Here is a 15,129-nt window from a genome sequence, read left to right as displayed (position 1 = left end):
ATCTTTAGTTTAAACATAAAGGAACAAACTGGCTCAAGCATTGTTTGAAAGGGAGGGAGGGATGCTCCACGTTTTGTGCTACTGCAGGGAGGAGAACACACCATTTACTGAATTGAAGCAGCAGTGGATCTTCTGATTTTGTGCTCACACAAAGAAAAGCAAAGCTTGTGCCTTGTGAAGGATTTGTAACTGATGTGATGGAGGAAAAGGTGGGGCAGCATGGATGTTCTGCCCTGCTGCTGCCTCTGGTGGGCAAAGGAAAAAAAATCCTGCCAAATACTTACATAAAATGAAGTATCCTTTGGTTACATCATTTTGGAGTCCTTATTTCCAGGTGGATGAGGCTCTGGCAGACAGCTGGTGCTGTGTGTTGTGCTGTGTGTTTGTGGAGCAGCCATAAGGTGAAATCACAAGTTTGAGAAGCTGGATGTGCTCAAGGGAGACACAATAAAACCACTCTCACACTAGAAAAGAGCTGGCACTTTATTAACATTTTGTAACTAATAAATACATTACCAACAGCCAATAAATTATTACAATAACTAATGCTCTATTAAACCAATGGACAGTCACTCTTCATACAAAATTACAGTTAATACAGTTTGGGCCATCAAACATGCAGGAGAAATGATTCAGCGGGAACCAGCAAAAGGAAAATGGTGACGGCCTCCGGTGATCCTCTGGGAATGTGCTGGGGAGCAGGAGCCCAGAGGCAGCAGGGTGATGGTCACTCTTCCCTTGTCGAGCTGAAGTGGGAAAAACGAGGTGGGGGAACAGGGCTGAGGAGCACAAATTAGGGACTGGGCTAATTAACAGGGCCATGGCTGGTGCTTAAACAATCCTGTCTGCTTGCCCAGCACCACCGGGTTGGTCCAGCACTGGAAAAGCTGGTGAGACTCAGGCACTGCTGAAAATGGTGTTTTACCTGCCATGATCTCTTCTCCCCACCTGGAGCAGCAGCTTTAGCTCTGGAGCTGCTTGCCTGCACTACAGTCAGGACTGGGTCTTAATTTCCAGGACACTGGGTGGAAGAGGGCCCGGGGCAGTGAGCATCCAGGCAGCTCCCAGCCCCTCTACCTCCTCTCCTGGTCTCTCCTCCCTGTGCCTACTGCACCCAGTGTCCATGAACAGTGCTGTCCTCCTGGGGAGATGGGGCTGTTTCCTGAATCCAACTCCCTTTCCCTCTGCCTGCAGGGTGCCAGCTGGAGGCTTTGGTCCTCCTCTCACTAAGGCATTGGTGTTTAAGAGCTGCCCTTGCTTGTGTTTGCACACAAATAAAGATCCCACAGGCTGCTTGTTGGGGCATCAGTGGTCCTGTGCAAAGTCCCTTCCCATAGCCCATAGAATACATATTCTCAGTATAACTATATAGGTCATATCTGTCAGCATCAATTACCCTGTGTCAGTGCTGGAGCTCAGGAATGACACAGTACCCTGGAGTCTCAGAGCCTTGGGGTCTGTTTGCCTGCTCTCTCCTGCAGGGAGGTGGAGGTGAGACAGTGGTCTGCAATTTTGTGCCACTTGGACCACGTCTCTGCTTTCTTGTGTGTGCACTGGGGATGCACTGAGTGATGGCTCTGGGTGCCCAGGGTGATGCTCAGTAACACCACTTCTACTGACCTTGACATGCCCAGTGTCAGATCACTAATGAGTGCTTTAGTCTCCTTGGAAATGGGTGTGGAGTTTTTGGTGGGAAGCCTGAAGACAAACCATGAAAACACCCAAGCACACTGGAACTAAGCTTCTCTAATTGACTTGACAGATGGTCAGCCTTCTTCCAGGAACTCAGCAACTCTCCCTGGCTCCAGGAGACTTTGTGACCACAAAAGGCTTGGGACATGTCACACAAACTAACAGTGCAGGGTTGGTCCCCTTCCCAGCCCTGACTGCAAATCCCCCAGGGGCGATGTGTGCCTTGTTGAGCTGCACAGTGAGGCTGGGCACATGGGCATTTCTGGCAAAAGGACATCCTCTATGTCACATCCTGACCTCTTGGAGACTGCACTCCTGGACTGAGAACAAGGTCTGTTCCCTTGCAGGCAAGCACTGGGCTCATGCCATGATAGATTAAACCCACCAGATATGTTTCAATGTACATTAAAGACTGCCCTCATTAACACTTTCAGCGTCCTATGAAACAAAATCACATCGATAGAGGAGGCACGGCAGGCTCTGTCCCCTCCATGGAGGGACAGGCTGGCTGGCCATCCAGGGAAGGTGGTTGAAGGCAAGGAGCTAATTCCAGTACAGAACTCCTGGGAGCTGTAGTCGGAGTGTTTGTGGGCAGGCCGTGGGGCTGTGGCCGTGCAGGGAGGGCCGGGGCTCAGCAGTGCCAGATGGCCCCGCCGGGCGCTCCCGCAGCGCCGCTCCGGCCCCGCGCAAACCAGACCGTGTGCGGCTTCTCTGGGCACCATTAACAACTGCCTTTGGCAGCCTGTGCTGCATTTCAGTGTGTGCTTTCCCTGGGCATGGTTATTGCTCCTTCTCCCAGCCAGCCCAGCCACTGCATCCTCCCAAGGAGCTCTGCAGCTCAGCCCAGCAGCGCTGCAAGACTTTTCTTGTGTGGCTTTCTCTATTTCATTGAAATTGTTGTTTAAATAAAAAAGCTATTTGCATTTTTGTGGTCTCATGGCTCCACACCAACCCTCTCATTGACTATGGAGCAAGCCAACAGGGAGCTTCCTTCTTTCTTTTTGCTGCTGTCTGAAGCTCATCACGAGTTGCTAATGCTGCTTTCAATGCTGACACCCTTTGGATGCTTCTGCTGCTGGAACAGTGACCTGAGTCATTAAAAACCTTCTGCATCCCAAAACAGAAAACAGGCTGGTTTTTTTTTTTTTTGGTTTTTTTTTTTTTTTTGTTTGGTTTTTTTGTTTTTTTTTTTTTTTTTGCAAATTTCCACATTAGCTTTGAAGGGCAGCAGGGTGTATACATAGCTGTTTCCATTTTGTGCTTTTAAAATCTATTCTCCATGCCCTGGTAGGATTTCTGATGCAGCTGTACCAGTTGCACCGTCCCTGCTACATGGAGACTGCAAACAAACACAGCTCTGGACCTGCAAGGGTCTGGATTCAGAGCACAGCAATTGCAAAGCACAAGGAGCTGTTAAGAAAAGGCTTTTGAAAGCAGGCAATGCATTTAAAGATACTTTTTAGGCAACTGCTGCAAGAATTGCTGGTGTTTAGAAAAAGCATGGGGCAGAAGATTGCCTGCAGAAGGCACATCTGTCAGGAAGGGCTTCAGAGGATGCAGAAGCCAGCAATGAGTAATGATTTGGCAGGCGCTCTGCAGACAAAGATCTATACACGGCCATCAAGCAGGAGAAATAGTAGTGTTTAACACTGGAAGCATTTCATCTTCCAAAGGCTGCTTCCAGCATTTGTCAGTGAATCCTCATGACACTCGTGTGAGGGAGGGAATGTCAGCAGCTGAGATGAAGCTTTAGACACACAATGTGCCAAAGAAAATGAAAGAAGAGGCTCTTTGTGGCAACATTTCCTCTGCTTTTTCTCCCCATGGGGCACCAGCTGTTGATGGTCATCAACGTGGCAGGGACCTGCTGGGGCAGCAGAAGGGGCTTGGACCTCCCAAAGCTGGGAATGGGTTACCTGAATCCAGCCTGGGGAGCAGTAGAAGTGCACTGAGCCAGCACTGGCCACTTGACTGCATTTGGCAGAGTTTGAGGTTAATTTAAATTGTCTTTACAAAAATATTCCTGTGTGCTTTATGCTGGGAGCTCACAAAGTCTTGGTGTGGTGCTGCCTTCCCTGGGAACGGCTTCTGTTACTTATTTGCTTGGCTAAAACATCATTCACAGCAAGGGGTGGGAACAGAACATCTCCAAAACTCCAGTGCTTCTGATCAAACTCTTCTTATAGAGCTTAATAAAAGACCTGCATCCCTGCCAGCACCAGCCATCATCACTCTGGGCCCAGTGGTTACACAGTGTAGGTACCAAATGTAACCAATGTGTGGTTTTTCTGCCCTGATTTGACACAACACCCACGTGGATGCTGGATGTTCCTGCTGGGGCTCAGACAGATGTGTGGGTGGGCTGTGGTATGAGAGGAGCAGGGAGGAGCTCCTGGTTTTGGCCAGCTCTTTGCAGGAGCTGATGTCATTGGAGGCATTTTAAGGCTGAGATGGTGAAGAGAAAGGTGGGTGCTGGCTTGTGCCGGAGCAGGGGAGGCAGGGAGTTGTGTTATTGCTGTTAGTGCCCAGCAGAGCAGCAGCAGGTCCTTGCTGCGCAATAGCAAATGCATCATTTAATGCTCTCTAGGGGTTACTGGCAGTTACCTGCCATGCTGGGCTGTAGCTGGCTGGATGGGTGACAGATACCTCATTTTCCTCTGCAGGCCTTCCCTGCTTGCTCACATCCCTGGCTGGGGATTTGTCACAAATGTCCCACAAATACTGTCCTGGCAGAGCACAGCCCCTGATGGGAACTCTGCTCTGGCTTCCAGGTGCCCTTCTCTTCCCATCCTTCCTGCTGTCAAAAGCTGCCTCCTCTCTCTTCTGCAGCTTGTCTCTCAAAGCATCCCTAAGCCTCTCCCCCTGTCCTCTCCCTGCTGTGCCACCATATGTGTTCCTGTCACTGCCTCCTGCACACTGACTCTCACCTGGCCCCTTCCCTTCGGGCTGTGCTGCTCGGGGCTGCTCTCACAGCCTCTCTCCTAAATGAGCACAGTGAGAAGAGATATTGTCCTTCTCAACCACAGCCCTGAGGAGACCTCCTGAGACCTGAAAGCCACTCCTAGCTCAGGCTCCTAAGAGAGAACAGTTGAACTTCTGGCCAGCCTGCAAAGATTCATGTTTTTCAAGATAATGGACTTCTAAGAGAGGCAGAGAAGAGGCAGGGATGGATCAACACTGCCCACCTGCCTCCAGGTGAGGTGGGCCCTGAGTGGGACCTCAGAGGTGGTTGTCTCACCCAGGCAACTAACAAGCTTTTGGAGTGGATTTCTAAGAGTCCCTGCATGTCCCTAGAGGTGACACCCCACTTCTCACACTCCCTTCTGCCTTTGACTCAGCAGCACCCAGAGTTCTTGGTGGTGGCCACACATACCTCAGCCCACCTGCATTTGTCCTCTCTGAGGCCCCAGTTTTGCTGTGCTGGGTGCTACCCTCATCCTTCTCACTCTTCCCCTTCCTTCTTCCTTCCCTTGCACTTTTCCTTCCTACTCCATCTCTTGCTGTCCTTTGCCAGTGTTAACCATCCATCTCAATCCTGGTAGAGATGCCCTGACCGGAGACACCAACCCTGGAGCTGTCTCTGGGACACTCAGGCAGGAGGTGACACAGGAAAGCCACTGGCTTGTGCTCAGCCAAGGAGGCTCAGAGCACCTGGTTGTGCTTCTCAAGGGGTTCAGATGCCCAAGGGGCAGTGAAGGGCCACGAGGTTCTTGCACACTTTGCTGCTGCCCAAGCATGGGGAGGTTTCTCAGAGCACCTTTCCCATCTCAGGCACTTGATGTTCAGACTCTCCCTACAAGAAGACAGGGCTAAATATTTTTTATTCCTCAGCATTTCAAGGCTGAAGTTTGGAAAGTGATGCTGTGTGTTTGCAGGAGCACCACCTCTGCTGAATCACTAAGGCTGGGAGGTGCTGTGGGAAAGGTCCCCTGGCTGGATTCCTTGTCAGGATGCCGCTGAGTGTTGAGTCTCCATCAGGACACCATTCCTGGGGCATCTTCACTGCCTACATTCCAGAGATCCCAGCTCAGTGCCTCCATGGCCCCCATGGAAGTGCCTCAGAAATGGGTTACAGCAACCACTAGATAAATTTTATCATTAATTTTGAAAAACTTGAGGTAAAACTGCTACCAGTAATGAATGCTTTTAGACAAGGCTTAGTAGGCTTTGTTACTGTGTCCCTGTTACTCAGACACCAGCAGAACTCGATATGGCTGTTTTACTTGTTCAAATAGCTGTCTGGAAAAAAGGAGAATGTACAAATCCAAGCTATGGTAGCTGCATTTAACACCAAACCCTCCAGCTCTGGGGTCAGAACTGGAGCTGTAAGGTACCCTCAAAATGGTCAGGTTGTATTTAGCACTTCCCAAAGGAGTAGCGTTTTTTAAAAAAGGCAAATAACCAGGAGAATGAACAATATCACTTAATTTTCAAGGCAAAATAGAAATTTTGGTTCCAAACTACACTGTTCCTGACCAGTATTTTAAGGCTTTGATTTTTTTTCTCTCTTTAAAACTGAAGTATTTTTGTCTTTTGGCAGTTGAAATGCACTTTGTGGGAAATGCGTTAGCTCCCTGCACAACACTGTGAATTGGAACGGAGGAGTAGAATGGGGCAGCAAGGGAATGAACCAAAAAATGAACCAAAATAAAATAAAATGGGTCTGGGGAAAGCAGAACTTGCTGCTGCAGAGTTTTCTGGGACAGGAGGAGGGAATTATGCATTTCTTCCTTGTCATCTTCTGAGGAGGAAAAACCAAGGAAAGGGAGGACCTGTCCGCGGGAGCGGAGGATGCTCCAGGCGGTGCCAGGAGAGGAGGAGGAGGAGGAGGAAGAGGAGGAGGAGGAGGAGGGCCTTCAGTAGAGTCCACACCCCCGCAGGTTGTTGGCGATGATGACGTCCGTGACGGCGTCGAACACGAACTGGATGTTGTTGGTGTCGGTGGCGCAGGTGATGTGAGTGTAGATCTCCTTGTTGGCCGACTTGTTCTTGCTCTCGTACTGGCTCTGGATGTACGCCACCGCCTCCGTGAAAGCGTTGGGGCCTACAGAGAGCCAGGGAAAGGAGAAACAGGAGATTAAAGCAACCCCATCACCTGGAGCCTGCAGGGTGCCTGCAAACAGCCCTCGTGGGATGCGGGGAGCTGCTGCAGCCCAGGTGCCCTCACTCCATCTCAGGGATGGGCACTGCTACCAGCTAGGATTGCTGCCAGGCAGGAGATGCTCCCTGACTGTCAGCTCAGCTGTATTTTTATTCTGAGTTGCTGTTTATAGAGATGAAATAGATGAGGGAGCTGAGTGTTAAACAGGCTATGATAGAAGAAATTCCATATCGTGGTGACAAAAAATAGAAGAAATTCAGTAAGTGCTTGACCTAGGGAAAAGGCTTAGCTTTTTTCCTTTTTTAGATTTTTTTTAAATTAAAGCTTCAGTTTTTGATGGAAGAGTTAACATGAATTGAAGGCAGTATTGGTAGCTGTGCCCTCCTTTCCCTAAGTCATTAAGAGAAAAGGACATTAAAAGATCCAGCCTCTGTTACAGGGCAAAATGGGCTTTTCTCAAAAAAAAAAACCCAAATCCCAACAAAAAGACTGAAACACAATGTCCCTTTTTAAAAAGGAATTAGGATTGCAGTACTCTCTGCTACAGCCGTGACTAAAATCACACTGTGAAGAGTTTCTTGTTTTGATATATAGAGATATCTGTACCGAACCTCATTAACCCTCAAATTTTATGGTAAATAGAGCTTAGAAGAAGTCATGCAAATGAGTAGATCCTTTCTTCTCTCGCCAGCTCTGACCCTGCTCACGCACACAGCTCCTTTTGGGCACCTCCTTAAGGCTGGTGAAGGCTCTGGCTGGCGCTGCCAGGCACTGCCTGACCCCCAAAAGGCTCCACAACAGTAAAACTGCTGCTTTTGGGTTCCTTTCTCTCCATGATGGTTTACTGATGGGAAATGCTGTTATTTGCTAGAGAAGTTTAGTGGGGCTGGAGATGTGCTGTGGTGGAAGCTGCTCAGAGAAATCCCACTTGCACACACATGCACTGCTAGGGAAAGACACAAATTCATAAAGATCATGGGACTTGAGAATAAGCGTGAAGTAAGAGAAGCAAAGTTTTTTCTGGGAGCAGGTTCCTGCATGGAGAGTTGTGTAAAGAATCAGTTCCACATGCTGAGCACAAGCAGCAGGTTATTTTATGAACAGGAAGTTGGTTGTTCAAACACATGAGGATTTAGATGCTTGATTCTGTCTAGGAGAGCAGGGAATCACTAATGCTAGCTTGGTTTAAATCAAGCTGTGGATTCTGCTGCTGCTTTACTAAGTATTGTGGATTAGTTAAAAGCATGAGTGAATTAAGGGGATGGAAATAGTGCTCCAGAAAACAGCAGGCAAATTTGTGGATGCAGTCTTCTAATAATTCCCTGTCAGCAGAACTAATGGACATCAGAAATTTCATTTCATTAAAAGCATTTTGTGGAACCTACTTGTGATGTTGAAAGTCTGCCTGTTCAGTTTATAGGCTTTTATAAAATAATTCTTTTTAACTCCAGGGCAACATTCTAATAATGTTGCTTTTTCATGAGGCCACGAGGGTTTCATCCTGTGGGCTGTGGCCAGCAAAGCAGGGGTGAGCAGACTGAAGTGTGTGCTTGGGTCTAAGGCCTGGGCTGAATGTTAGCACAGCTAACTCATAACAGCATTGCTGAACACCTGGGGGTGAGACAACTCCTCACCTCAGATCCCTGTTGGATCAGTAAAAGGACTTTCAGCAGTCAGACTTCTGATGACACAAGAGAGACAGGAGATCTATTGAGGGTCTCTGTTATTGTGAGCTTCCAGAAAATCATCCTGAAGGGATTTAGAGCACCTTTGGGGTGCCCAGAGACTTGGGAAAGATTGGTTTGGTTCACCTGTGGCTGAAGTGCTCCAGACAGAAGCTTTGTTTTCCTCTGTTTAATCAGCCAAGAGCTTTGCTCCATGTCTGCCTTCCCCACTGAACTTCCCTCTTGGGCTGGGATAGCTTGGGAAGGAATAAATGAAATCACATTCCTTCTTGTTCTGTCTCTCTGACATCAGGAGTTCTGTGAGAATGTTATTTCAGATTGAGGTTTCTGGGAGACAGCGGTGAAGATCTACAAAACCAGAGGCAAAGATCTACAAAATGTGATCAGGAAGGAGTGAGAGGTGAAGGTTTGCTTCACTGAGAAAAGGGAAGGGAAGAGGCATGACAGAAACCATCCAGTATAGACAAGCACTGCTATAAAGAAGATGATGATGAGCTGCTCTACAAGCCATCAAAAGCAGCAATCTAATTTGCAATGAGGAAAATTTGGGGTAGGCATTATTGTGAGCTCAGCTGTAAAGACTAAAATTTCCATGATTAGATCTTTTCAGACAAATATGTTGGGAATATGTAGGTTCTGTCTGGACCAAGCAGGTGACTAGATGGCTGAAATGTGCTGGTGTGACAAACACCAAAATCTTCCCTGGAGAGGAAGCCTGCAGATGTTCTGAATTCAGCTGGAGTTGTTCAGCTCCACGGCCACAAACCATTCAGCCCAAAGCAGCAACGAGGGATCACTTTTGTCTATTCACGATGGAAAATCAAGTGCTCAGAGATAAGAAGCTCTGGGTAATAATTTGTTGGCCTGCCCAGAACCGTGATACTCCTGGTGCTCCTGGTTCACAACTGTGTTTCCTGACAAAGAGATTGGCTTCTCTGTCTGTCGGCTTGATTCATCTGGATGTCTCCGGTGAGTTTAAATAATTCATGATGATGAAAGTTTATTTTTGTGCCATCTCAGAATGGTAATGAGGGTTTGTGGAAGCTGGGAGATGCAGAGGGAAGCAGCAGGGTGCAGCTGCAGCCTTTGCATGGGTGATGGATTCCCATCATTAGTGGGTCAGATGCCAGGCAGGCAGCAGGGGCAGGGGGTTCTCGCACACTGCCCATCCCAGAGCTCCTCCTCTCAGCTCCACAGATCACCAAGGCCTCCTTCTCCCCAGCCAAGCTCAGGGCATGGCTCACTGTGGCTCTCCTCTGCCTGTACTATGGGCTAAGAGGTGTGGGAAGATCAAATATGAAACATCTTGTTTTCTACCTGCCTTTAACTGGAAGTGTTTTCATGTCCAGATGCTTGATGTCGGCAAACCTGAGGACAAAACTGGGGACTCTTCAACTGCTGTGATGAAAATGTATTGCTTGAGCTGAAGCAGCCAAGCTGTGAGACCTCCTGTCTGCATACTAGAAGGCTAATCATGGAATCATAGAATGGTTTGGGTTGGAAGGGGTCTTTAAAGGTCATCTAATGTAACCCCTCTGCAGTGAGCAGGAACATCTTCAACCAGGTCAGGTTGCTGATAGCCCCTTCCAGCCTGGACATGAATGTTTCCAGGATCATGATGATCCTACAGCTCTGCAGTGCCTGGAAGTGGAGAAAGTGGCCAGGAACTGCAGAGGGATTCTTTCTGTGGCCATAAGGGAGCACGGTTGGGTATGAAAGAACAAAGCTGTACTCCAGCTGAGGACAGGCTAACAAACCCTGTGTGTTGGTCTCCTGTCACCCATTTACAAGGGTTACACTCACTGCACCTTTCTGAGAGACCTGCAAGAAGGTTTATGATCCTGTGTGACACAGGGAACCAGTGCACGCGGGTTTGGGGAGTGCACAGTGGCCCCAGACCTGCAGGTGCTGCCTTGGCATCAAACTCACTGGTGAGGCGTAGATCAGTGGTGGTGGCCCACCCTGGTGGTGGTCAAGTCATCCTCCTGCTTTAAGTGGACCATGATGGGGCTGATGCTTTGGCACTTACTGAAGTAAAACCTGTAGTGAAGCCAATGGGAGCTGAAGCTCTGCATCTTTAGCCTTGTTGCCTGCGATACACTACAGCATCAGCCTGGCTGGGGAGAGCTCTGGGGCCCTTTGCTAAGCACTCCTGTAGAGCCACATTTCTCATTACCTGTGTACTCAGGAAAGCAGATACTCAGTGGAGATTTCTTAATTTTTTCCTCAAATATGTCCTTCTTGTTTAGAAACAGGATGATAGATGTATCTGTGAACCACTTGTTGTTGCAGATGCTGTCAAAAAGCTTCAGAGACTCGTGCATGCGGTTCTGCAATAGAAAGGAAAGTTCACATCAGGCCAAAGCCAGCGACTCAGGGATGTTCAACATGTAGGGAAATCTAAAACAACTAAATTAAGGAGGAAAGCAACAAAAAAGAAAATCTACAATATACATAATAAATTTATGTATACATACAGCTGAACATATACATACACAGATGCAATCCCTGTTACATTTGACATACAATTAGTAACTTAAGGGCATTTAACAATACAGAGCTGTTTTGATTTTGCATAACATTAATTTACAGGATCCCAGCTCACAGAAATCATCATGCACCATGCATGGATGGAGAATTATTTTTGCCCTTTGATCAGATTTATGTGTTGGTGTAGCTCATGCAGATTTTCTAAAATGTTTTCAATAATTTTTCTAAAATGTTTTTTCCACTTTCTTGAATGTGTGCGGCACACAACTAGTTACATTAACCAAGGACTGGTAGATCCTTGAATTAATCTAGAGTTGGAAGCAGACATCAAGGTGACATAATTTTGGAAATGACCTTGCCGTGACCTTTGACTGGTTTTGTTATTTTGTTTAGTGTTTTCTGTTGTTGCGTTTTTAATTTTTAAACTTTTTGGTTTTAGTTCTCTTGGAAGACGGCTCAACAGAAAGTGTCTTGCAGAGAAGAAAAAAGTGAAAAAGGAAGAGAAAATAGTATAAAAAGGAAAAACATAACAAAGAACATCTAAGAACAACCAGACTAGAAGTCAGGCAGCTACCACTGATGTTAGCTCATGCCTCTAGAAGAAGATTAGCAGAAGAGCCATACATCCAAATGTACGCACAACGAGAAGTCAGCTTTTTGGTTATAGGTCATGCAAAAAAGGACACAGAAAAGGAGAGAGATAAGAGGAATGGAAAAACCAGACCAGTTAGAGAGTTGCAAAGTCCGCCACATGGGTTTATGGTGGTGGAAAGAGCTCACGGCAAAGTCAACCAAGTGTCATGTTCCCCGCTGCTTTCAACTCCCAATTCGGTTTTTCTTTTTTTTTTTTTTTTCTCGGTTCAAGAGAAGCTTCATACCTGCCAAATTTGGTTGGTCTCTCAAATGCTCATTTTTTGGCCTTTGTTTGGCTAGATAAGGTCAGACGGCCGAGGAAAAGCTGTGGTGGTGCCGAGGCTGGCGACGTTTGGCGCCGAGGCCGACGCCGGAGCGCGCACGCCGGTCGCTTGGCCGTCTCTCAGCCGGGAGCCGGGCAGCGCAGAGAGCAGGCGCGGTGAGGATGAAGCACACCCAAGAGTCAGGGGTTATCAAAGGCAAAGCATGGTACAGACCAGACCGGCTCCTCAGCTTTTCCAGCGGGATCTCCTTGGGGCTGCGCTCCCCAAACCCGCCAGTGCGCGTAAGAAACCAGTGACAGCCATCACCACGGGGACACTGGAGAGAACAGGGCTGCACGGGAGGGTTTTTGGGGTGGGTGCAGCATGTCCTGTTCCCCCCAGCCCTGGATTGGGAATGTGGAGTGGTACATGAGTCAGCTGGGGGCCTTCACCCCTCTCCCACTCCATTTCACACCTGTGCTGGCATAAAGCTGAGCCCAGCACTTCACTGATTAACACATTCCTTTTCATTGATATGCTTTAGCGTCTACTGAATGTTTTATATAGATAGAAGAAGCTCCATGGATGAAAGAAACATCTGATTCAGCCCAGAGTGAAACAGGACACATGGGATTTGCTGTGCCTTGTCTTGAATGACCACACATTTCCCCACCGTTTGTATTGACACACGGAGACGACGCGATCACACACAAACGTAAAAATGCATTTGCTCATTGGGTCTCAGTTGCAACACATTGCTTATCTGGATCACCCTGTGCCTGTGGGCTGGTTTTTGCTAACCCTTTTGGTACTGGCTGCTGTGGGAGTCCCTGAAGCAATGCTCCCCTTTGCTACTTGTGGTGCCAAAATTGTAACCACATGGAAACCTGGTGTACAAAGGTTTTGTGCAGGAGATCCTTGGATACCCAAAGCCTTTGGGAGGAGAGAATGAAGTGGAATGTGGTCAGGGGAACAGAAAGTGAATACAATTAACCATTTTTTAAAGCAGAGTCCCTCACAGAACTTTTTAAATGACATTTTTATAATTCTTGCTGATTTAAATTAAAGTGTGGAGAAACATGGGAATGCTTCTCGTGGGCCAAACCCACAGCTCATGCACAGCAGCCATCAAACACCTGGGCAGCCTTGTGCAATGGCCACCACACTGCACAGCCCTGGGGGAGAGCAGAAGGGTGAAACTGCTCTCCATGGCATGGGGAGCACCATGGGTGACAATGAGTTTGTCTAAGAAACAGAAGCTGGGGACTTCTGAGCTGGCTTCATGGTTAGGTGAAGCCAACTTTTCTATAATTGTACAGCTGGGTAAGGATCCTAAAGAAGTCCTCCTACTTCTCTGATCCAGTTTGATAAATTTGCATTAGTGCACATTTGGAGACGAGTCTGTTTTCCCAACAAACAGTGACTATTAGTGTTCAGTGGTAACCAGAATGTAGAATCACAGAATCATATACACACAGCACAAACCAATACATCCCACAGAACATGAGGGTTACACTGAATGACCTCTATTCCTTTCAGATTCCAGAAACAAGGTCCAAAGCTTCCTAAGGCTGTCTGACCTGGCTTTCTGATCTCTACATGTTGATTTTCTCTCTAGCTTTGTCAATCAGACAAGTAAACATAATGAACTACTCTGCCACTCATCGTTATTTACGTGGGAAATGTTTTGGTCTTAAAATCCATCTTTTCCTTCCCCATACTAAAGAGAAGATACATTATTCCAAAGCCAGAAGATGACATTATTCAATAGCCATAAATTGCTTTCTGTGTGTGGCAAAGGTGAGCAATATTCTGGTGAGCAGGCACGGATGCTTCTGTTGCCATACCTGGATGCCATATGGGAAATGTTGTTGCATCTCAGAAGGGCTTCTGGGAGCCCATGCATGGACACAAGCTGCCCTGGTGCTGGCTAGCATCAGGAATCCTCACTATCTCCCTTTTCTTTCCCTCCCCAACTGTTACTAGTTCAATAGATGTTTGTAGGAGCCCTGCAACAGCTCAGGCAGACCCAGGTGCAGAGGCAAGGATGAGGAAGCAGTGTCTGGGTACCATATGTAAAAGGACAGACTGCAGCTAAAGGAGGAATAAGAAGTTAAATCCCCCATATAATCCCCCTCCTCCCAGTAAATCCACAGTGGAAGATCAGTTTAGTCCCTTAGAACTTGGCTGGGGCCCCTTTCTGCTGTGATGGACCAGATGTGCCTATTCTGCTAGGAGGCACTAAAGATTACACTCCTCATACTTTTAGATGCAGTGACACAAATTATTTCACCTGCTTTTGGACCCATCATGCTGCTTTTTCTCACTTTATATTGGGTCTCTTATTAAGGGAAGAGCTCTTCAGACATTTCTTAATATCACTTCCCATTTCAAAATTAGTATTTCAAATCCTTACACTGGCAAATATTTCATACCCCAACAAGAAAAGTAGCTCCAACAGCCATGTTACACAGCAGTAACCACTCACCCATGCATATTCAAAGTCCAGTTAACTTCTCCTGCACAGGACAAGAGACAGAATTGCTCATAGCTGAGATCAGATGTCATGGCACAGCCATCACTGATGTGAAGAGCAAACAGCTTTTCACTCAGCATGAGGGAGAAAGGATGCTGCAGTCAAGACTCTGTCCAGGCAGAAACACTCTTACAAAAACCATTTTTTTTTTACCAGAGCATGGGAGGAGACCTGGTGTTTTCTGCAACACCCAGTTGATTCAATATTTTCTGTTTTCCTTTGTGATTAAGTGCTGGCTGTCACATGAACTGTAAGGACACTGATGGTTATCCTAAGCACAGCAACTCCATATTCCCCCTCCTGCTTATATTTCCTAAGATGTCCAAGCCACTTTGGCTTGCTTTGTCACTCCTAAGGCAATTTCTGAGCACTGCAATTCCATTTTCCTTGTCCAGTGACAGCAGAGAGAGCACAGTAACCAGGTCATGCAGTGTGATACAAACCAAGAGGCCAACACTAATGCACCAAGGGTTACCAGCACAGAGCCTCCCACCCATCCCATCCTCAGCAACAGGGACACAAACAATGCTTGCATGTCTTGCCTAGATATGGTTGACCTAAATATCTTAGCTTCAGAGGCAGCAATGTGCAGCATCAACATCTCCCTCTCTTCCCATGACTCCTTTGAATTTGCAAGGTAAAAAACCAGAGAGTAGTCTCAGTTCCCATGGCAGGTCCCATTCCATTGCTGTTTTGAAAAAATTCCAATAGGAATTCTATTTAGAAAGA

The 15,129-nt window shown here is 47.3% G+C and overlaps 1 protein-coding gene across 2 annotated transcripts in view; it reads right to left on the bottom strand.

Moving 5' to 3' along the window:
• Positions 1 to 15,129, bottom strand: part of GNAO1 (G protein subunit alpha o1) — a 139,272-nt gene that overhangs the window by 4,513 nt on the left and 119,630 nt on the right. The window contains exons 7-8 of one of the 2 annotated variants that reach the window (XM_058813253.1): positions 10,655 to 10,808; positions 463 to 6,736 (exon numbers count right to left, since the gene is read on the bottom strand). The exons of the other annotated variant lie outside the window; for it this stretch is intronic. Coding sequence (XP_058669236.1) covers positions 6,549 to 6,736; positions 10,655 to 10,808 — 342 coding nt within the window. The 3' untranslated portion in view covers positions 463 to 6,548. Of the gene's footprint in view, positions 1 to 462; positions 6,737 to 10,654; positions 10,809 to 15,129 lie in introns of those variants that run through there. 2 annotated transcript variants of the gene reach the window in all.

This window comes from Ammospiza caudacuta, chromosome 13 (genome assembly GCF_027887145.1).
Source record: "Ammospiza caudacuta isolate bAmmCau1 chromosome 13, bAmmCau1.pri, whole genome shotgun sequence".
Taxonomy (NCBI): Eukaryota; Metazoa; Chordata; class Aves; order Passeriformes; family Passerellidae; genus Ammospiza; species Ammospiza caudacuta.
This window is presented reverse-complemented; position numbering and strand designations above follow the sequence as displayed.